Genomic DNA, 22696 nt, shown 5'->3' with positions numbered 1-22696 from the left:
TCACCAAGGGCCGCATTTTGAAACTTAAACGGGGCAGAGGGCCACAAACAACTTGACAATGTCCAATTTGTTGAATGACAAAGTGAATCATTCGAAATTTTGAATTTGACATAATTGCGATGAGCCTACACACCTTTAACTAGACCTAGAACATTAATATTTGGTTGGTATAACATCAATATGCCAGAATTTTCCCAATATTACAGTAATGGTGTTTGGGCCAACATAGCAGGAAGCTGGAGGGCTGCATTTGGCCCCCGGGCCCTAGTTTGGACATGCCTGATCTAAAAGTATAAACTGACTATGTGTTACTGAGTCATTTCCCTTGCTTTCGACAGCCATCACCGCCGTCCGCACCAACGTGGCCAACCTGAGCGACGCGGCCATGTGGAAGATCAAGAGGGCTCGCTTTGCCCGCAATCGCCAGGAGGGGATGCGCTCACTGCGAGACAGCGTGAAGGGAACGCCACAGACGGACGCCACGGCAGAGTCCAAGCGGGCGTTTTCTCTGCCCGAGACTCTGGGCAACAGGATCCGTGAGTGCACTTCCACTTCTACAGCTGCTCATTTAAACCACACTGTCATTCATAAATAGTTATTCATGGCCATTTAGCGTTGTTTCTCCATTAAAACACATGTGTCATCCCTCATTTGTTTTCTCTTAAATCAACATTTAGATATGTCTCCATCTCCACATATTCTAAATGTGATTCTTCATATGGTTTTAGCTCTAGGACTTACGAGGCAAGAACACTCTGCTCCAACTCTGGGAGATATGATAGATGTCCTGCCAGGTAAATAACACAGGAATACAAGGTGTGTTACAAGCAAATAGATCCAGCCCCAGGATACAGTTTGAGAAGGAGGAAAAAACACCACTGATTCTTTATGTATTGAGTGAATTATCTAGTTATGAACCTGCATCTACACAAATCTTCTACCTCTGTGTCAGAAGAGAGAAGGTTCAGGGGATTCTCTCAGTAGTAGTGATTCTCCAATAACCAATTATTATTACAAACCAAGAATGAAATTGTTCTTTACTATTACCAAAATGATGATGAGAACCATGTACGACATATGGTCCGCAGACTGCACATTGTGAGAAGCACTGCTCTCTCTCTCTCCGTGCTTATGTTCAGTACTCTCTCTTTCTGTCTCTCTTTCTGTCTCTCTCTCTGTCTCTGTCTCTCTTTCTATTTTTGGAGCACAATTCGCACACAAAGCAATTCAAAGTGCTTCACGCAACAGGGAAAATGCATTAAAATCACAGAGCCATGACAGAAATCACAAAACAGTTTAAGACATGAAAGAGAAGAGTGCATGTAAAATACTTTCAGTCACATGACCAGCTAAACAAAACTGTTTTTATCTTAGATTTGAACTTTGTCAGAGTAGAACCTGTCTCACATCTTCAGGAAGACTGTAATAAAACTTAAAACTGCATAAAACTGAAACGCAGATTGTTTAGTCCTGACTGGCACCAGCAGGAGGCCGGTCCATGTTTAGTCCTGACTCTGGCACCAGCAGGAGGCCGGTCCATGTTTAGTTCTGACTCTAGCACCAGCAGGAGGCCGGTCCATGTTTAGTCCTGACTCTGGCACCAGCAGGAGGCCGGTCCATGTTTAGTCCTGACTCTGGCACCAGCAGGAGGCCGGTCCATGTTTAGTCCTGACTCTGGGCACCAGCAGGAGGCCGGTCCATGTTTAGTCCTGACTCTGGCACCAGCAGGAGGCCGGTCCATGTTTAGTCCTGACTCTGGGCACCAGCAGGAGGCCGGTCCATGTTTAGTTCTGACTCTAGCACCAGCAGGAGGCCGGTCCATGTTTAGTCCTGACTCTGGCACCAGCAGGAGGCCGGTCCATGTTTAGTCCTGACTCTGGCACCAGCAGGAGGCCGGTCCATGTTTAGTCCTGACTCTGGGCACCAGCAGGAGGCCGGTCCATGTTTAGTCCTGACTCTGGCACCAGCAGGAGGCCGGTCCATGTTTAGTCCTGACTCTGGGCACCAGCAGGAGGCCGGTCCATGTTTAGTCCTGACTCTGACACCAGCAGGAGGCCGGTCCATGTTTAGTCCTGACTCTGGCACCAGCAGGAGGCCGGTCCATGTTTAGTCCTGACTCTGGCACCAGCAGGAGGCCGGTCCATGTTTAGCCCTGACTCTGGCACCAGCAGGAGGCCGGTCCATGTTTAGTCCTGACTCTGGGCACCAGCAGGAGGCCGGTCCATGTTTATTCCTGACTCTGGCACCAGCAGGAGGCCGGTCCATGTTTAGTCCTGACTCTGGCACCAGCAGGAGGCCGGTCCATGTTTAGTCCTGACTGGGCACCAGCAGGAGGCCGGTCCATGTTTAGTCCTGACTCTGGGCACCAGCAGGAGGCCGGTCCATGTTTAGTCCTGACTCTGGCACCAGCAGGAGGCCGGTCCATGTTTAGTCCTGACTCTGGGCACCAGCAGGAGGCCGGTCCATGTTTAGTCCTGACTCTGGCACCAGCAGGAGGCCGGTCCATGTTTAGTTCTGACTCTAGCACCAGCAGGAGGCCGGTCCATGTTTAGTCCTGACTCTGGCACCAGCAGGAGGCCGGTCCATGTTTAGTCCTGACTCTGGCACCAGCAGGAGGCCGGTCCATGTTTAGTCCTGACTCTGGCACCAGCAGGAGGCCAGTCCATGTTTAGTCCTGACTCTGGCACCAGCAGGAGGCCGGTCCATGTTTAGTCCTGACTCTGGCACCAGCAGGAGGCCGGTCCATGTTTAGTCCTGACTCTGGCACCAGCAGGAGGCCGGTCCATGTTTAGTCCTGACTCTGGCACCAGCAGGAGGTCTTGCTCTCTCTTTCTCCATGCTTTTGTTCAGTACTTCCACTGACAGTTTAACCTTGACACGTGAGCTGCTTTTCCAGGCCAGACTCCGTCTCCTGAAGACGACAGCATCATCAAAGACCTGCTCCCGGAGGACGCGGGGATCGACCACCAGACGGTGCACCAGCTCATCATGGTGCTCATGAAGTTCATGGCTAAGGACCAGAGCAGCGCTGAGGCCGACCTGGGCAGTGCCAAAGCCTTCAACACAGTAAAGCGCCACCTGTACGTGCTGCTGGGGTACGACCAGCAGGAGGGCTGCTTTATGATCGCGCCGCAGAAGATGCGCACGTCCACCTGCTTCAACGCTTTCATCGCAGGCATTGCACAGGTACATGGCAGTAAAACAATGTACTCATTAGGCATGTCAGGAATCAGCAGGTATTAGGTGTCATAATATAATAGTTACATTAAAAAAGTTTTACACGACACTGTCAAAATAATACATAAAAATAGCACATTGTCATAAAAAAGTAAATACGTTTTCCCACAATTAAGGTATGGCAATCTTTTGGTGTTTTAACTGTGAATGAAAGTGAATAGAAACTTTCACAAACAAATTGATGTTGTTAATTGTAAAATTGACAAAAAACTAAAATCATGTTTGACATAATGAATATCTATCTAATCTATTAGTGTCATAATTCAAACATTGAGTTACTCTATACTCTATATAGATTTTGATACCACAATAATACACAATAATTTAAAACATATATTTTATTGAAGACAAAATACTCTTTTTTCTCTGTTACTATGTGGTCTTGTACCACAGCATCATTCTAAAGCTGTTCAGGAAAGGTCACATTATGTCCTGTTTATGCAATGTTTTTTAGTACTTGTTCTAATGAGTATATTGTTTTGATACTAGTTTTATTTTTTATAAAACTATTTTTTTTATTTTTTTTATTTTGTATTAAGCTTTATTTAGCTAGGTAAGAACTCATTCAGATCGAGACCTCTTTCAAGAGGGACCTGGGACAAAAAATGAAATTCTAGTTGCGATCCCAAAGCTACAATGATGTTCTTTGTCCTTTTCCCTCAGGTGTTAGACTACAACATAGGCCTGGGGAAGCAGCTGCTCCCCCTAGTGGTGCAGGTGTTGAAGTACTGCACATGTCCTCAGCTCAGACACTACTTCCAGCAGCCGCCCCGCTGTTCTCTGTGGGCTCTGAAGCCACACATCCGGCAGATGTGGCTCAAAGCTCTACTCGTCATCCTTTACAAGGTATTGTGTTTTCATCCGATCAAATTGTGCTCAAGTATTTCTCTGACTGAAACCGAGGCACATAGGGATTCATTGTCAATTGCTCAGCCCTAAATAACGTAAATATCCAACCTTGGTGTTAATAATCCATTGAACACTCCACTTACTCCACCAAAATATGGATGTTTTTTCCAGTATCCTTACCGAGACATGGATGGCAGTAAAGTGGTGCTCCACCTCATTCACATCACCATCAACACGCTGAACGCCCAGTACCACAGCTGCCGGCCCCACGCCACCACCGGGCCCCTGTACAGCGACAACTCCAACATGAGCCGCTACAGCGAGAAGGAAAAGGGTAAAACGCTACTTCGATGTCAGCCCAGTTCTAGACACATTGTTGACTCTTTTTGCTTCTCAGAGGAGGACAGTGTTTTCGATGAGTCAGATGTCCATGACACGCCGACTGGTGCCGCAAACAAGGAGTCACAGACCTTCTTTGCTCGTCTCAAGAGGATCGGAGGCAACAAGTCCGTGAAGTACCAGCCAGTCGAGCTGAATGCCAAGAGAAGTAAGCAACAGACTGTCAACGTTGGGTGTTTGTAAGGTTTAGCTATCGCCCTAACAGTGACAAGAGCTCTTCATAAAAATTTGACTTTCAATACAGTACAGTTACATCAATTGAAATGCACATTTTTTTGTATTTATTTTTAACAATACTGAGATCTAATTAATCAGAAAGGAGATTCTAGAATTGCACACAAAGTCAATGGACTGTAAAGTGCACTATACTCTTTATCTACTTTTTGCTGGTTTGCTACTGTTTTTCTCAATATAGACAATATAATATTCTTATTTTGCACACCATCCACAAGGCCATAAAAATGAATACACAACAGCAGTTAGACTTTTTAAAGGGGAATTATGTACATTTTTTAGGTGGAGGGTCCAAGTCTTCTGTTCTCCATGGAGATGTTCTACAAAATGGTTTAAAACTTGACAATCTCCATGGATACATGCAGGTCCACTCCACTCATAGACGAAAAAGTTTCTACTAGCCTATGCTACTCAGCATTACGTCAAATCAAATGTTGTTCCATCACATACAAATAAATTGTGAAGCTAATCCCCATATTAAATAATACAATGTGTTTGTATCATGATATTTGTGTCATTTATTGGGTTTAACATGTAAAATAGGATGTTTAGTGACCACTAGATTCTTATCAGAAGCATAAAAGATGTCAAGATAGTGTGGACGTAAAACTGCAACGATGGAAATGATAGATGGATACCTGTGGAATATTGGACATTTACTAAATGGAAAGGCTACTTTTGCACTGAATTTGAAAATAGACAAATTGTGTTTTTCATGTTTGTTTTTATTCAATACTATTTTATTAAAACAATGCAAAAATATGAATAATAATGCAAGACCTTGACATTTTTCTTTCAGGTGAAATCGAGCTGTCCGAGTACCGTGAAACCAGCGCGCTCCACGACAGCATCCTGCACTGTGTCCGGGAGGAGAGCACCCGCAAGAAGCGCCTCCAGGCCATGCACAAGCAGAAGTCTCTGGACATTTCCAACACAGACTCCATTCTCTTCAACTTAGACGAACACCGCAGAAAATCTTGCATCGACCGCTGCGACTTGCAGGCACCACCCGCTCTCCTCCCCCCGTTCTCCTCCTCCCACGGCAGACATCACGGCAAAGGATCTTCGGATGGCTCCTCCGTCCGGGCGGTAGATTTAGCGGACAGGAGGGGGTCACGAGGAGGCCACTCTGACATCTCCAAACCGGTTATCCCAGAGGTGCGTCTCAGTTGCATGGAGACATTCGAGGACACGCAAGATCCGGATTCCCCGAGCGATTCAGCGCAAGAGAAAGAGGACCAGGACCTGATCGATCTCTCCTCCGATTGCACTTCGATCCCAGAGAAGCACTCGCTGCTCTCCATGTCCGACACTGATTCTTTAGTGTTCGAACCGCTGCCACCTTTGAGGATCGTAGAAAGCGACGAGGAATTCGATCTCAACGCCCTAATAGCGTCCAAACTGATTGGCAGCCCCATAATGTCTACCTCACCAGCAAGCAGCAACACTTTAAGACTTTCCCCGCTGGTGCAAGTGAGCGCAGAAGACCACTCCATCGATAAAAACGGAGAAGAACAATCTGAGAAAAGGGATGTTGAAAAGAAAGCGGACAAAATGACACCAAGCACCTCCATCGAAAATGTCTCCCACGAAAGCCACCTGACGCTTAAGCAAAAACGAGATTTGCTCCGGAAAACGCCGCACGTTCCAGACAACTCTCTAGACGACACTTACGAAGGATCCGGGACGTCAGCTAGGACAGTTTTCTTGGACATTCCAGAAGATAAAACGGAGTTGCCCTCCTCACCAGAAAAGGACAAAAGTAACAACAACGAGGAGGAAGAGGATGGTGATGACGAAGAGGATGAAGATATGGGGGACGAAGCAGACAGTGATCCCAAACCCAAAAACGCAGAAGAATTGGAGGAGTCGGAGTTCAAAATTCAGATCGTGCCCAGGCAGCGTAAACAGAGAAAGATAGCGGTCAGTGCCATTCAACGAGAGTATTTGGATATTTCTTTCAACACGTTCGACAAACTGGGCACGGAGACTATAGTCGAAGCAGGTGAGTTTTGTTGTGTAAAGAAATAACACAGAAAACATCATTGTCCAATCATGTTGTTTTTTTAGATCACAAAATTCTCTCCACGTTGGAAAAACCCAGAGAATCAGCTTCAGCACCAACTCTGGAGGCGGCTTTACCTGAAACAAGTCATCGGTCTTCTGTGTCAAGTAAGGAACAAATATTGAATTACTATTTCTATTACTTTTATATTTGCGACTATGTGTTAAAAAAACAAAATTCTGTTACAGTTTTTGCTCTGACGCCACAAAAACAAATCATGACTACAATGATTAATGTCAGCATAATATACTTAACAATCCAATAGATTTTTATAACCACAGTAATTGAAGTGGGCGGAGAGTAATATATTTTCCTGGAACTGAATGTAAGTAATTCAGTCAGAAATCAATAAGAAGTTAAGGAAAATAACCACAAGTATAAAGTAGAACAAACCCATGGGCCTTTAGTGAAGTAAGAAGGGAACGGCCTACTATAATACAAGACTAGAACATGGACACTGAAAAGAGCTGTGAACCAGGACTAAACTGGGACTTAACTAGGATAAAACCAGGTCTAAACTAGTCCTAAACAAAGTCTAAACCAGGACTACACCAAGTATAAACCAGGAATAAACTAAAAGTAAACAAGGACTAAACCAGGACTAAACCAGGACTAAACCAGGACTAAACAGGACTAAACAGGACTAAACAGGACTAAACCAGGACTAAACCAGGATCAACCAGGCATAAACAAGACCTAAACAAGACCTAAACTAGGACTAGACCAGGACTACACCAGGTATAAACCAGGAATAAACTGAGTAAACAAGGACTAAACCAGGACTAAACCAGGACTAAACCAGGACTAAACCAGGACTAAACCAGGATCAACCAGGTATAAACCAGACCTAAACTAGGACTAAACCAGGACTACACCAGGTATAAACCAGGAATAAACTGAGTAAACAAGGACTAAACCAGGACTAAACCAGGACTAAACCAGGATCAACCAGGTATAAACAAGACCTAAACTAGGACTAAACCAGGACTACACCAGGTATAAACCAGGAATAAACTAAGTAAACAAGGACTAAACAAGGACTAAACCAGGACTAAACCAGGACTAAACCAGGATCAACCAGGTATAAACAAGACCTAAACTAGGACTAAACCAGGACTACACCAGTTATAACCAGGACTGAACTATGACTAAACTATAAGTAAACTAGGACTACACCAGGTTAAACCAGGACTAAACTATAAGTAAACCAGGTTGGACTGTTCCAGGTCCAAACCAGGCCTAAACAAACAATTAAACCAGGACTGAACTAGAATCAAACCAGGTTTTAATCAGGTCTACAACAGGACTAAACCAGGTCTAAACCATGACTAATCCTGGATACTAAAAAATACTACCTTAAAACTAGCCACTTTCTTTCAAAGCCACTGGACATTGATCTGAAATAGATTCAACACCCATGTGTTGACATTATATAACTTCACTCACGCAGTATACGTCCCAAGGACATCTTTTCCACTGCGGTGTCCTACAGTACTTCCCATACGTCCTGTACTTTTACTGTGCCACTGTCAGCGGCTGCATTGTCTCTGTGTGTGACCTCCAGCTCAGTACCGGGCGGTGAAGAGAGGCTCTCTGGGAGCTCTGACCATGAGCCAGCTGATGAAGAGGCAGCTGGAGCATCAGTCCAGCGCCCCACACAACATCAGCACATGGGACACAGGTGCATCAAGGGCCCCCGACACTGCACTGCAAAAAAGAACATATTGTTCACCTCACAGTTCAGAACACTCATTTTTGAGGTTTAGTAGGCTTCAGAGTGATGGAAATCTAGCTCCGTTGCCATAGTAATGAACAATTCACAACACAATCTTTGAATGAGTTACAGTCCTCAAAATATCTCCTATAAAAAGGATGCTTAAACCCAATAATTAGTTTAGATTTATTCACTCACATTTAATTTACTATTCACGAAGCAATATTTCAGTGCAATTAAATTATAACGTTTTTCCTTTATTTCCTTTATTTTCCTATATTTTTACAATGTAGTAACTAATAAAACAAAATAATCTTATCCATTTTAGATTATTTTTAATACTATGTTAAAGCTGTATGTGTAGATGTGTTTGCTTTGCCATAAATGTTACAGTAAGGCATTCAACTTATCTATTTTCGCATTAATTCAGTTGGCTCCACCTGATAATTGAATGCCATACTGTGGAAAATTCCAGGCACAGCAACAACATCTCCATGGAGACAAGCATGAAGCAGAAACCCCACCAGCAAACATACACAGTGCACCTTTAAAACAAACACTTCATACTAGTTTTTAAATGCTTTTTCTCATTTCAAGTGCAAGTAGAATAACACGTATAATACAGATGTGCATTTCAGCACCAGCAAGGGCGCATTTCATCTCATCTATTTTCATTTTTGCCACAGGCCCTACCAAAACCAGCCTGCTCTCCGCCCCCAGCACCGTCAGTATGTTCGTCCCGGCACCGGAGGAGTTCATCGACGAGCAGCCCACCACCATGTCTGACAGGTGAATGAATCAGCCGTGAGCTCGCAGCCTCCCCCCGCGGCCCGAGAGTGACAGATTTGGTTTGTTATTCTGTTTTCTTGCAGGTGTCGCGACTGCGCTGCCGTCTTGGAGGAGTACGACGAAGAAACCCTGGGCCTGGCGGTGGTGGTGCTGTCCATGTTCATCCACCTCAGTCCGGATCTGGCCGCTCCCATGCTGCTGGACATTATGCAGTCCGTGGGCAGGTACGGTTCTGACCCTGCCGCTCGCAGAGGCAGCGGCAGCCTACACCCTCACGGCACTCGAGTGTGAATGAAGTTTCATAACTCGCTCTCCCCGACTCATGAATTATTCAGGCTCGAATGTAACTCGCTGCTTTTGCTCGTTTCAGGTTAGCCTCCAGCGCCAATTTTTCAGGACAAGCAGAAAGGTATGAAAGAAAGTAGGGTAACACTTTATGCTAATTACACTTAATAAAGCACGAATAAAGACTCAATTCGGAATTAACAAATAGTTTTGATTCAGGCTTCTTTCAAACTCAGGTGGACCACTCACCTGCAGCCAATCAGATCGCTGCTTTCGGCTCTTACTTCCAGGTTGATGAGAAATGCAATACTTGATTATTAGCCACAGACAGCGCACAGCTATCTCATTTTATTACAATGTAGTGATTTTACGATATACTTTTTGGGGGAAAACACAAACTTTACTCATTTACAAACAAAAAAAGTTGGGTACCTCAGCTTTAAAAGTGTAGTTATTGTGAAGTTATACCAAACGTAGAGTTTTCGGGTAATATTTTTTCATGTGTAAGTGTTAAACTAAAATGACTGAAGAACTGAACTGAAGAAACTAATTGGATGAGTACTAAGATATATTCACTCTTAAAACTTTTGTTCAGTTGACACAATTGTAATTTTCTTTTGCTAAAGGATTATAAACATTTTGTTGAATTACTATTGTTAGTGTGCAGCGGTAATAAATATATACTTCAAGGGTCAAGTCATGATTATGATTTGTCAGTACCCAAAACACTAGTATCTCTTTAATTGATCTAATTTGGTCCAGAGAATATCCATTTAGACGTGCATAAATAACAAATATTAATTAATCAATGTAGTATGTTGTCGTTATGAAGCACTAATAATAGAAATGAGTGTCTACTTTTCTATTTATCTGTGTTATATTGATTGTTTTTCTCTTTTTAGTATGTTGATCCCAGGAAATGTAGCGGGCGTGGCTAAGCAGTTTCTACGCTGCATGTTCCACCAGCTGGCCCCAAATGGCATCTTACCTCAACTTTTCCAAAGCAACATTAAAGGTGGTGTTACAAAAAAAAACAAAAAAACACCACACATATTGTACTTTTCATTCGTTGTCTTTACTTATCATTTCATGCGTTTGTTTTTCCCAGATGGAAGTTTCCTTAGAACCCTTGCCTCCTCACTTATAGATTTCAACGACTTGAGCTCTGTGGCTGCTCTCAACATGCTGCTCGAGGTGGGTTTTCACATCTCTCACCAGCAGGTGGAGCTGTGGTCAAAGCCGGCTCTGCAGCGCTTGCTTCAAGTAGCACCCGCAACAAACCAGTTCCAGGCAAAATGAAAACCTGCCCATCTCCGACTACCACTGAGCCAAATGACTGCTAATGTTAACTCAAATCAAACGACACAGTTAACAACCCACTGATCCGTGAGTCTTAGCGATCGCTAACGCCGCGGCCTACTGCTCTCCTCACGAGCTAAGTGATTGATCCGTGTTGAGCGATCAGTTAAATGGAAATGTCTCGTATAGAATCTCCTTATATAACTTTGTGATGGTGTTGTCTCTGTGCCCTCCAGGGTTTAAACAACAAGAAGAGTCTACCAGCAGGGGGCACCATGCTGCACTGTCTCGAAAACATCGCCACCTTCATGGAGGCGCTCCCCATGGACTCCCCTAGCAACCTGTGGACCACCATCTGCAACCAGTTTCAGACTTTCCTCACCAAACTGCCCTCTGTTCTTCCTCTCAAGGTAGACGCAGACCCAGTGTGACTCGGTCATGCTTCGATTTGCTTTAATGTGATTATTATAGCGCCAGGAAAAGGCGTCCAGCAGTGTCCTTTTTGAGCTGGAGACAAAACCCACTTCATTGATTTGACTCTATTGGGATTGACCTCGGTGGTTATGTTGGCGTTCTCATCAATTCGCGGCTCATATCGTTGCGCTTTTCTGTGTTTTCTGTTTTCCCAGTGCCCCATGGACTCCAGTTTGCGGATTATCATTTGTCTTCTGAAAATTCCAACCACAAATGCGACCAGGGTACGTGGAGAGTTCATTTTCAATATTGATCCATCCGACTCCCAGCTGCTAGCATCTAATGGTTGTTTTCTGTCTGCACACAGAGCCTCCTGGAGCCCTTCTCCAAGCTGGTGAGCTTTGTGATCCAGTATGGCATGTTCAGTCTGTCCTACCTGGTCGAGCTGTGCGGCCTGTGCTACAAAACCTTTAATAAGGTAAATCAAAACCCTGTATTCCGCTAGACTTGACGTTTTAGCTTTTCAATGTGATAAAATGTTGTTTTATATTCAAAAACATATCAGTTGTAGTGTTTTGTTTCACTCTTGAGTACTCTTGTATATTTTGGCCATTTCCCCAAGAGCTAAAAAACCTCAACCCTGCTCCTCTGTGGTTTTAAAGTCCTTTCACCTTCACCAAACTCATACTGATCATTACAATACAATTTTAAATCCTACTTTGACGCTTGAAGCAATTGTTTCAGTCTTTTTTCAACCACATCCCTCCTCAGTGAACCAGCACAGGGACAGTGCTTTTCTATTGGAGTTTTGAATGTATGAAAATCATAGTTGAATTAATTACTTTTATTTGCTCTTCATACATTATATTTTAAAGAAGATATGTCATGCAAAACTGACTTTTAGAGAACATTTAACCATGTTGTTTTAACCATTTTGAACCATCATTAGTGAGCTGTTAGTTGTATTTGTATTGATTCAAACATGTTTGAGTATTCCTGCATCTTTCTGCATTTGAGTGTTCGGAAAATACAAATGTAACGTATCCAAACTGTAAATGAAACTGACAGCAGACAGAAATCTGTTTAGAACAAGAAGTCAATCGATCTGTTCTGGATCAATATTGTGGTTTACACAAAATGTGATCCGGTGAACAAAAATATAAATGTAACACTTTTGTTTTTGTTTTTGCTAAGTATCACACCAGATACTGCCATCCAATAAAGTAAAATTGCTCATTTCAGAGTGGCATTTTATTGTGGCCAGCCTAAGGCACACCTGTGCAATATTCATGCCTCTCATCAACATCTTGAGTTGCCTCACCTGTCAGAATAATTGCTTTGTGAAACAGATTTTACAGATTTGCAAATTTATAGAAAATGTTTCATATCTTTGAGTTCAGCTCATGAAAAGTGGGAGCAAGAAGAAAAGTATTGTGTTTATATTTTGTTCAGTTCATAAGTGAGTGATGGTTCTCCATTAAAGACAAATTATAATACATGAAGGGGCAAAATATACTTCAGTAAGTTTGTTCGACAGTGTTTTCGAGTGCTCAGAAAATTCCTGTTTTCACCTACCCCCTATCCTCACCCACTTCCATGTACTTAGTTTTGATTATTTTATCACATAGTTAAAAAAACTAACTAAAAAAAACAAACACTGCTTGTTATGGTGAAATGAAGAGGTGAGGCAATTTTAATCAATCAGTTTTATAGGTTAGAATGAACAAAATGTAAACTAAAGATCTACATATGTTTAATACTTAGAATAGTAGAAATAGAAATACATCAAAGCTGTACGTCTCCTTTATGTTATAACATAAAATACCAACACAAAAATCTTTAACAATATTTTATGAACCCTTAATTATCCGCAAAACAAGTCTTTTAACAGCTTCATTGTGTCGTTACGTAGCCTTTTAATGTGATAAAGAGAGGGTCAAATGCTCAGGTCCCACTCCAGCCGTTATGTCATCTCTCTAAGTGTCTCACCTGGTGCCACGGCCCGAGCGCAGACCAGATATGTGGCCGTGTGTCGCTGATGATTCAGGAGGCAATCAGGCCCTATTGATTAACATGACTATCTAGTGAGCTCGGGGCCAGAATGTATGGTGTATTTTGGGACAAAGATGGAGCCAGTCCTGTCCCCGCCGCCGGGCCAGATGGATACTAAGTCCTCCACCACTGTCAACGCGCCATGCTTTATGTCTCCTGCAATATTGATTTTCTACACTTAATTTCGCGTAGTTTGATATCTGTTATTTTTTTTTTTTTTTTAAAGCAAGGGACACTTTGAGCAATTGCTTTTGGGGACTGGTTTAGTTGGTTTGTTGTGGGTAGAATAGGTTAGGTTCACGTGACATAACAACATTCTGGACTGTCAATGAATTGCTGTTTTAACTGTCAGATTGAAGATTTTTTACAACTGGTTTATGATTTTATAACTTTGTAATTACTGGGCCTGTCCACACGAAACAAAAACAGACACAACGTTCAGCGCAAGATTAAAATGTTTCAATCAGAATATTAAAGTCGGACCGTCCAACTTTCTAAAGAAGTGGCATTATTTGATAGTTACAAATTTGGTGACCTGTTTATGAGCAATTCACATGAAACGAAAACAGGCACAAAGTTCAGTGCAAGTTTATTATTAGTTCAAAAAGTGGAATTATTCAATCAGATTATTAAAGCCACGCCATCCAACTTTTAGACACAAATAAAAGCATTTATTTCATGTAATTGCCCCAAAAAGTGTGAAAAGTCTGACTGTTTGCGCCTCCACAGACCTGACTCGTAACTTTGCTTGCCAGTGGGTATATTTTCCTGTTGTGCAAAGTAGTTCGTTTTTTTTGTTCTATCCGATAGACCATTTATCACAAACGCTAAACACTAGCCAAGGGCGCCAGTGGCCTTCAGCTTAAGAATAGGTCAGGATTTTCTATTTACTAAAGCTCCATGCTCCATTAAGTTTTCATTATAAAGTGACACACACATGTGCACGTGAAACGCACAGCCAGGAATGTCCGTGTGTTCTGCAGTCCTTTTGTGCAGGACCCCTAAACACAACTGAAGCACAGTGAGTTTTCTAAGAATAGTGAGAAACAATGGAATGGAAAACAAGTTTAGTCTTTTATGTTGGTGTGTGCAAAATGCCAGCAGAGGGCGCATGGACTGGAGTGAAGCGGCTAAAACGTTGTGTTGTGAAGGAAAGTAGAACGATCAGAATGAGTCTAATGAAGGTGTTTGAACAGAGGGGCACTTTAGGTGAGGTACAACATAACGTTAAAAGTGACTAGACAGTTTTGTTAAGTAGTCTCAAGTGTTGTTGTAAACCAAGTGTGTTTATGTATATTGCAGCTAATCACAAAATTGTTAAGTTAACATGAAAAAAATGCATTTTCTCTTTATTTAAATATTTTAAACAATAAGACAAATGTGTAGCAAAATATTCAACATTTTAAATTACTGCTTTTTCTCATATTTGGTATATTTAGTACCATTTTAAGACAAAAAAACATAATGAGCATGGGTTGATGATGCATTGTACAGTGTTAATAGGATTTTAATGTGCACTACGTAACTTTTCTGGTGGAAGGTTGGCATTCTGCTTGTCTCCATGGAGAGGTTATTGCTTTATTTAGAATGTTCCCCAGTTTACAGCTCATTCACTGTAAGAATACATGTTTTTCAAGGTATTTGTCAAGGTACATTGTAATTGAAAATACAAGATGGATATATTTTTGTGTCATACTGTGGAAACTTCCAGGGAAATCAATAATATCTCCATGGAGACAAGTACCTCCCACCCAGAAAGTTACACAGCACACCTTTAACTGAATAATTTGTAATGATTCTACATTACGCTATTCAATACATTACGCTATTCTCTAAAGAGTATCACGTGGATGACTGGTGTAAACAGGCAGCTCGCGTTTATGTGGACGGCATGAACAAAGAGTTCAGCGTGTCCTGAGGGAGGCAGGAGGCAGTCAGACAGCCTGGAACTCGCCCTGGACTCGCCTGAGACGTGGACTGGCCTAAATCTACTCCCCCGTCCGCCTGCCTCTTCTGCCTCTCTCCCGTCTCCCCCCTTCTATTCAGACAATTGACTTTGAGCGTTTGAGCATCAGTAACTTTTGCTCTGTCTCGTCCCGTCCAGGAGAGGGACAAGTTCTACATGTCCCGAATTGTGGTGATGGAGCTTCTGCAGGCACTCAAGTTCAAGTCCCCCCTGCCTGACACTAACCTGCTACTGCTGGTCCAGGTACATGGTCTTTTCATGCTTGGTTAAATCGACCCACATGTATATTCACATACAGCATATAATATTCATATTTGTGTCTAATGATTTGAACAATACAGTTATAGAGATGTTTGACACAAATGTGTATAACCAGACGCCAACAGCTAAATAAAATCTCTAGTTGGCCCATTTCTTTTGGATGGTAATTATAAGAGTTACATATACATGAGTCACATGAGTGGCACATGAGTCTAGGGCTGAAAAAAAAAAAAAAACATGCAGTAGTCCTGACCAAGCGGAGCTCAAGATCTGGAGATGGTCCCTGAGCTGCTCACTGCTCTTGACAGCTTGCCCCAGCGGCACTGAAGGATGGGTCAAATGCAGAGCTTGATGTTCCCTCATGAGGGACTAATAAAGTATATCTAAACTTTACAGTTCAGATAGACTTAGTACTTCCTGTGTATCATGCTGGTGCTTCACAAAGTTGTGGGAAAGCTTTAAACTGGATGCCATTCCTGAACAGATTTCTATGTTCAATATTTTAAGCTGATTGGGTGAAGCGTTGTTGCCATGTTTGTTTCGGTTTGTTTGGGCGCTGCACCTTTGGCTTTTGCCCAAATCACAATGCTGCTCTGTGATTGGTCCAGTCTCCGCACCACTGGGGGCCCGGTCCCAATTGCAACAGCAGGAGCCGGGCCAGATTTGTGAGCTCACAAATATCACAAGAATGTATCTGGCTGGTTCATCTTGCTGGCCAGGCTTCTTAGGGTTACTAAACCTGGTGGATTTACTCATTTAACATGGCAAATAGTATATACATTTGGTATTCTAAAACTACTAAAATATTCAGGATAACACTAAATAACAACTATACTTTTAATAGCCTTAACTATACTTTTGATAGCCTTAAAGGTGGTATGGACGATTTTTTTCAGCAAATGTTGTATCATATTTCCTCGTGGCGTGGATAAATCATTTGTCCTGCCACGTATCAATCATAAAACGCACCTATCGCTCACCTACAGCCGCGTCAGGCTCGTCCCCACGTTTCGGCGTGCCTAAAGCGCATGGATCTATCATAATATAGTTCCCTCAGTGTACGGGGCAAAATGAAGACGGAGAAAGACAGTTCGAGCTGACGCAGAAATGGACAGAAATCTACGGGAGACGAGAGATGCGATGCGCTCCGTTGCGCTAATAAACAAACGCACGTGTGTGTTGTATCAGTCCGCACGGGGGAGTGCGCATGTGCACTTCCGCCTGCGTTCTTAAATCGCCGAAAAATCGTCCATACCGCCTTTAATAAAGCTTGAACAAAGATTAACTCCTAAATGCTAACCCTAAACCCTTAATTAAGTTCATGTTCATGTTTTACTAAGGCTAATTATGTAAAGTAGATAAAATGTAGTTGTAAAATTGTACCATATTGTGTTTTTAAAATATTTGTCTCCTAATGTGGCATCACATTTGTCCCTGTTACGATTTGAGCACGACGCACAGTAACCAGTGTGTCAGCTCTGGTGTCTCGCGTAGACAGTCACCTCACTTACCCTCTGCTCGTGGCTGTTGTCAGTTTGTCTGCGCAGATATCGGTACAAGACTAGCTGAATCCACCATCATCCAGAAGCACATGATCCTCACACTGCCGGGGGTAAGACTTTACTGTTTGCATCTTATTATCATCCGCCTCATAAAACAGCGGGAAACAAAGATGGCCCCCACTGTGTCCTGCCTGAGGAACTGTTTTTGTCTTCTCCAGTGCACCACAGCAGCCATGGAGTGCATGAGGCAGTACATCAGTGAGCTGCTGGACTTCATCGCAGATATGCACACGCTCACCAAGCTCAAGGTGCGGCCGCTTCTTTACACTGCAAAAGAGGACATTCATTTATTTATTTATTTTTACTTATATAGTCTAGAATTACTCAACTTAACTTGAGTTTATTTGACTGATATTTTAAAACATCAGATAAATAATAATAATATGTTTTTTAAATATATTTTTTTTATATTTTATATATTAAGGCTGTCAAAGTTAACGTGATAACTGATGCGATTAATCAAAGCATCAGTAATCACAGATTCATTTGCGTTAAGCAAACCTGTTCTTTTAGATTGTGCAGGGCTTTACCTGCAGGAGGAAGGTACAGGAGCAGCGCTGATATCACACGGTTACATTTACACATAAAATCCATTCATCTTCATACGGACGAGCACAAATCACTCAGCGTCAGTGGCTAACATTTACGAGCGCGAAGCGGTGGAGAGCGGTTCAGCTTTGCTCCGCGCCACAGAACAAACCAAAGATGCTGCGGAGATGTCGAGTTAAACACTGTGACCAAAATAAGGGTTGTGTGTGAGCACGAAAACAAGTAATATGGGCCAAGTATTCCCCCAAACTACTAAAGGACACTTAAAGACGCCCAGCTGCTCATATCTGCCACCAAACGTGGTTACAGAAGCATGTGGAGGACCGAAAATGAAAACGCACTTGCGTTGCGCAATGCGTTATCAGTCCTTTTGGGATGAAATGTAGGTTTACCAGCATGATAAAAATATTCGACACGGCGGATTAGGAAAGACCGGTCGGTGAGTCGGCGAAATAATAGAAAAATAAAAGATTTTGACGTTTTTCTACAAAATGCAGACACATTTTTTTCAGTCGGCTAGTTTCATACCGGGTCAGCCGGGTTACGGCAAACAGACATATTATTTAGCTCAGCCTTATTATTTTATGTATGTTTTAGTGACTTTCTTTCTCCACAAGCAGATAAATCTATATATATATTTTTTTTTCATTAGACTGCTAAATTTTTCATCACATTGCATGGTAATTATTTAAGATGCCAGATCCTCTACCTGTCGTAACCAGCCACATTAATCAACCTGCTATTGCTTGGAATACAGTCTCGAAACCAAAACAAGTAAAGAAATCTGTTTGACAACAATTAGTAAACTAATTGCCGGTCTATTTCTCAAACAAAGATTAATATTAAAATGTGACTTATTTGGACCATTTGAATGAATAAAATGGCTCTAGAGGTAATAATGTAATCATTTCTGTCTAGCCTCCTCATGGTCTCTCTCCTCCATTATTCAGAGCCACATGAAAGCCTGCTGTCAGCCGCTGCACGAGGACACCTTTGGGGGAAACCTGAAGGTGGGATTGGCTCAAGTGGCTGCTATGGAGATCAGCAAGGGCAATCACCGCGACAACAAGGCCGTGCTGCGCTACCTGCCCTGGCTCTACCACCCTCCCTCCACCATGCAGCAGGGGTAAGCTAATGGCACTCTGATGGATGTTTAGAGCATTTAAAGTTCTATTATGGTTACGCTGGGAGTCTGTCTGTCAGTGACTGTGGTGTGGCTGGGATCATAGGTACAGAAAGTCATAGCTATTCTCAGAGTGGATGTGGATTAATTTTAGGCAGAACTAATTCATTTATCTAAAACAGCAGGGTTCTTTTGTGCAATGCAATTTTCATATTGTTGAATTATTAAGTTGTTTTGTAATTGAAGATGAGTGCTGCAGCAGATGTCCTTGCACCCACTGCTGGGAATCATTCTAATGCCCAGAAATTAGAGCTCATTAACCCATTTTGCATATATTTATAGTACAGTTTTTAAATTGAAAGGTGTAATAAAATGCCGTTCAAAACTAGTCCAAAACGCGTGAACATGCGGGAAAACAACACCTTTAACTTTGAGATGGCCCGTTAATATTCATGTCCACATCTTTGTTTGTCCAGGTCTGCACCAGAGGCCAATCACATGGAGCTCGTTTGACTTTGAGATGCAGATCGTCCGAGGATAACTGAAGTGTTTTGTGTTTGCAGGCCGAAAGAATTCATCGAGTGCGTGTCCCACATCCGTCAGCTGTCCTGGCTGCTCCTGGGCGCGCTGACCCACTGTGCCCTGCATCAGGGCTCCACCTCCTGCATGCCCATCCCCCTGGACGCCGGCTCCCACATCGCAGACCATCTTATCGTCATCCTCATCGGCTTTCCAGAACAGTCCAAGGTCCGGCCACTGCCCCGCACATCGCTTTTATGGGCTCTGGAGTAGGGCTACCCCACATGAGAACTAATATATTCAGCAGTAACTATATTGAACGCTAAATGAAACCACGAGAGATTGGGCTTATTGACTTCCTGTTTATTGAAATTAAAGTTGATTTCGCGTGATACATCCCCTTGAACAATATTTTAATACATTTTAAAACACAATTTTGACACAGTACAAATAAAAATGTATACTAATCGTCAATCCTTTCACATACTAGTCAAAGTGTGGACTAACCAACACCGTCAGGTCATTGTTTGAGCCAGACTTTTCGAATATGAAATTAAACAAACCTATGTCTTTCCTGTGTCCGTAGACGTCGGTGCTGCACATGTGCTCGCTCTTCCACGCCTTCATGTTCGCCCAGCTCTGGACCATCTACTGTGAACAGGCGGCCGCTTCCCCGTCGCTGCAGAACCAGAACCAGACCGAGTTCTCGTCCACGGCCATCCTCACCGGCCTGGAGTTCTGGAGCCGCGTCACCCCCAGCATCCTGCAGCTCATGGCCCATAACAAAGTGGTGAGTGCCGCCTGCCTCGTCTCCATTCGGCTGTGGGGCAGGGATAAGGCAAAGGAGTTCAGCATTTCGTTTATTGAATGTGAAATACGAGGAGGAGTCAGATGTATTTCGCGGGGGAGATGATGCAACCTATCGCCTCCGTAATGTTGTCTGTTTTTTATTCAGATGGTGGAGATGGTGTGTCTTCATGTTATTAGTTTGATGGAGGCCTTACAGGAGTGCAACTCAACTATATTTGTCAAGGTATTTTTTGAAACGTGTTTAGTCAATACTTATGCAATACTTTAACTTCCTTACCAATATGTTTTTGACTAACCAGCCTTCATCGTTATGCATTTCTCCTCACAGCTCATCCCGATGTGGTTGCCAATGATTCAGTCCAACCTTAAGGTGAGTTTTGTAAGAACCACTTCAATTGTGATTACCATTATTATTTAAACCAATTACAAATCGTCAAAGATGCACAGATCCAGAGACAGAAAAGCAACATTTATTTACTTTAATGAGCTTTTAACCTTGTAACAACAGTTTTTCCTTCATTTGTTTATTAAAAGTTGTATTTTGATAATTTTCACCTGCCCCCTATCCACCCACACAATATTTTTTAAAAATCAGATCAAGTTATGCAGGTAGAGTTCTAAAATAAAAACATGTAAATGATGTTACGGTGAAATGTTATTATGAAGCCATGTTGGATCAATATTGCAGTTTACAATGAACAAAATGTAAAACTATGGTACACTTATGTTATAGTTCAATACTATTTGTCTAAAAAAAAGCATATGATGTCGCCTTTAACACACTATAACATGAATTATCTCCTGTTTATAAGCTAAAGCAAATACACAATTAAAACATTTAGAGATTTTATGAACATAACCCACATTTGTCTCTGGATTGTGTCAAAAAATAGTGTAAAACAAACAAATAAAAAGTGAATGAAAATCTGTTCTTAAGTATGTTGCACTCGCTCTGCCAAACTAAACCTGGATAATCTACAAAAGGCTTTAATAAGAAAAGAGAAAACATTATTGATAAAGGATCATTTTCGACACTAGATGAATAATAGTTTTGTATACTCAAGGATACAGTTGTGATCCATAAAATTGAAGTGTGATCCTCATTTCTCTGTCTGCAGCATCTGTCTGCGGGGCTGCGTCTGCGACTCCAGGCCATCCAGAACCGGGTGAACCACCAGTGTCTCCAGGGCCAGGCGGCAGGTACTCCCCCGGCCGCGCTCCGCAAATGGCTGCAGTGCACACAGTTCAAAATGGCGCAGATAGAGATCCAGTCCTCGGAGGCGGCCTCGCAGTTCTACCCCATGTGACCTGCTGCTTTGTCCAGGGTGGGTCAGGGCACTTCTCCGCTCTGCCTCAACTCAAACCAAAAAGGACTTCTGCAAATGAATAGACTGCTTTTGGAAGCGATTGCAGCTTTTCAGTATTGTGTTCTTTTTGTACAGTGAGCAACTGCTATTTTCAAATATGGAAGTGGTAATACCATGTTTATAAAGTATGAAATAATAAGAGAGATAAAATACTCATTGATATGACATGACTTTATAAGTTGTTTGTTCGCAGCTGAATAATAAAAGAACGATTTTTGATAAATGTTCAGTCACGCTGTCATTCCATAAAAATAGATTCCTCGTTCAGAATTGTAATGTGACATTTGGGGCACTTTGAAAAGCTGGCTGATAAGGGAAATGGCCAATTTACCATAATGTAGATGGCAGAGTGATACAATTGCCCGCCTTGTTTACTGTTATTGACTAGAACCTGAAGCTCAGGTGTCTCCGGGAAAATGACAGGACATGCATTAGCCCGCTCCCGTCTGTGATCTTTGTCAGGCTGTCAGTTAAGCTGCCTCTCGCCATCACAGCACACATCGATCACAAGCCAATCCCAGTAGCAGCAGCAGCTTTGTAACTCGATAAGGTGGAGCCAGACATTGGAGGTAAACAAGACTATTTCGGCGGATCCCCCTCCCTCCTCGCCCCTCTCTCAAAGTGGCAAAACCCCCGCTCTCTCCGCCGCTCCATCACGCTCCCCATTGGCAGTGAGAGGAACAGATTGGCCCGTGCATATACCACGCAAAAACAATTACCTATGGCCTAATGCGGTTTGTTGTGATTAAGCATTGTTGTAAGGTCTAACCGCATTACCACTGGGCCCTCGTCTCAGAATAACAGATGACATGACAGCAGGACTCCAAAGGCACACTGCACATTAATCTTTGTTCTGATCTGCAAAAATCATATTATCAAACTATAATATACAACGATGCTTAGGGGAGAATTGGCTTAATGCCTGAGAAAATCCAATGAGGACTTTTGCTTGTTTGCGTTTTGTCACTGCATGTAAATGAGGGCACATGTTGCGACTCGGGTGACTCACTAGTTTGGTGATATCGCACAATGTGACTAATAATTCCGCACAGACAAAAGCCACGCACTCCTGACTGACCCCCAGCGCTGATTCATGATGTAGTGGACCTTCTCCTGCCTCTCCATCCCTGTCATCAAAGAGGCCCCCGTCCACCCCTGCTGTGCTCCTCTCCTGCAGGTGTCTACGTGCTTAGGCCAGCGCG

At 42.8% G+C, this 22696-nt stretch overlaps 1 protein-coding gene across 3 annotated transcripts in view; it reads left to right on the top strand.

Moving 5' to 3' along the window:
* The window catches only part of LOC140370139 (protein unc-79 homolog), a 56064-nt gene extending 34347 nt beyond the window's left edge, over nucleotides 1–21717 (top strand). For 2 of the 3 annotated variants that reach the window (XM_072457125.1, XM_072457126.1), the window contains exons 26-51: nucleotides 339–536; nucleotides 729–794; nucleotides 2897–3186; nucleotides 3901–4083; nucleotides 4258–4420; nucleotides 4484–4633; nucleotides 5519–6724; nucleotides 6790–6891; nucleotides 8349–8465; nucleotides 9185–9287; nucleotides 9371–9511; nucleotides 9658–9696; nucleotides 10475–10587; nucleotides 10681–10766; nucleotides 11108–11281; nucleotides 11501–11569; nucleotides 11653–11763; nucleotides 15442–15546; nucleotides 17099–17176; nucleotides 17285–17374; nucleotides 18626–18801; nucleotides 19362–19545; nucleotides 19904–20107; nucleotides 20273–20350; nucleotides 20456–20497; nucleotides 21246–21717. In XM_072457125.1, the coding sequence (XP_072313226.1) occupies nucleotides 339–536; nucleotides 729–794; nucleotides 2897–3186; nucleotides 3901–4083; nucleotides 4258–4420; nucleotides 4484–4633; nucleotides 5519–6724; nucleotides 6790–6891; nucleotides 8349–8465; nucleotides 9185–9287; nucleotides 9371–9511; nucleotides 9658–9696; nucleotides 10475–10587; nucleotides 10681–10766; nucleotides 11108–11281; nucleotides 11501–11569; nucleotides 11653–11763; nucleotides 15442–15546; nucleotides 17099–17176; nucleotides 17285–17374; nucleotides 18626–18801; nucleotides 19362–19545; nucleotides 19904–20107; nucleotides 20273–20350; nucleotides 20456–20497; nucleotides 21246–21434 (4457 nt within the window). In that variant the 3' untranslated portion in view covers nucleotides 21435–21717. The remainder of the gene's footprint in view (nucleotides 1–338; nucleotides 537–728; nucleotides 795–2896; nucleotides 3187–3900; nucleotides 4084–4257; nucleotides 4421–4483; nucleotides 4634–5518; nucleotides 6725–6789; nucleotides 6892–8348; nucleotides 8466–9184; nucleotides 9288–9370; nucleotides 9512–9657; nucleotides 9697–10474; nucleotides 10588–10680; nucleotides 10767–11107; nucleotides 11282–11500; nucleotides 11570–11652; nucleotides 11764–15441; nucleotides 15547–17098; nucleotides 17177–17284; nucleotides 17375–18625; nucleotides 18802–19361; nucleotides 19546–19903; nucleotides 20108–20272; nucleotides 20351–20455; nucleotides 20498–21245) is intronic. The other variant, XM_072457124.1, reaches the window with a different exon arrangement.
* Nucleotides 21718–22696: the final 979 nt, after the last annotated feature.

This window comes from Eucyclogobius newberryi, unplaced genomic scaffold, assembly GCF_026437365.1.
Source record: "Eucyclogobius newberryi isolate DKJ021-1_F unplaced genomic scaffold, fEucNew1.0.hap1 SCAF_21, whole genome shotgun sequence".
In the NCBI taxonomy this organism is placed as follows: Eukaryota; Metazoa; Chordata; class Actinopteri; order Gobiiformes; family Gobiidae; genus Eucyclogobius; species Eucyclogobius newberryi.
Note: the sequence above shows the minus strand (reverse complement) of the source record. Positions and strands in the feature narration are given on the sequence as shown.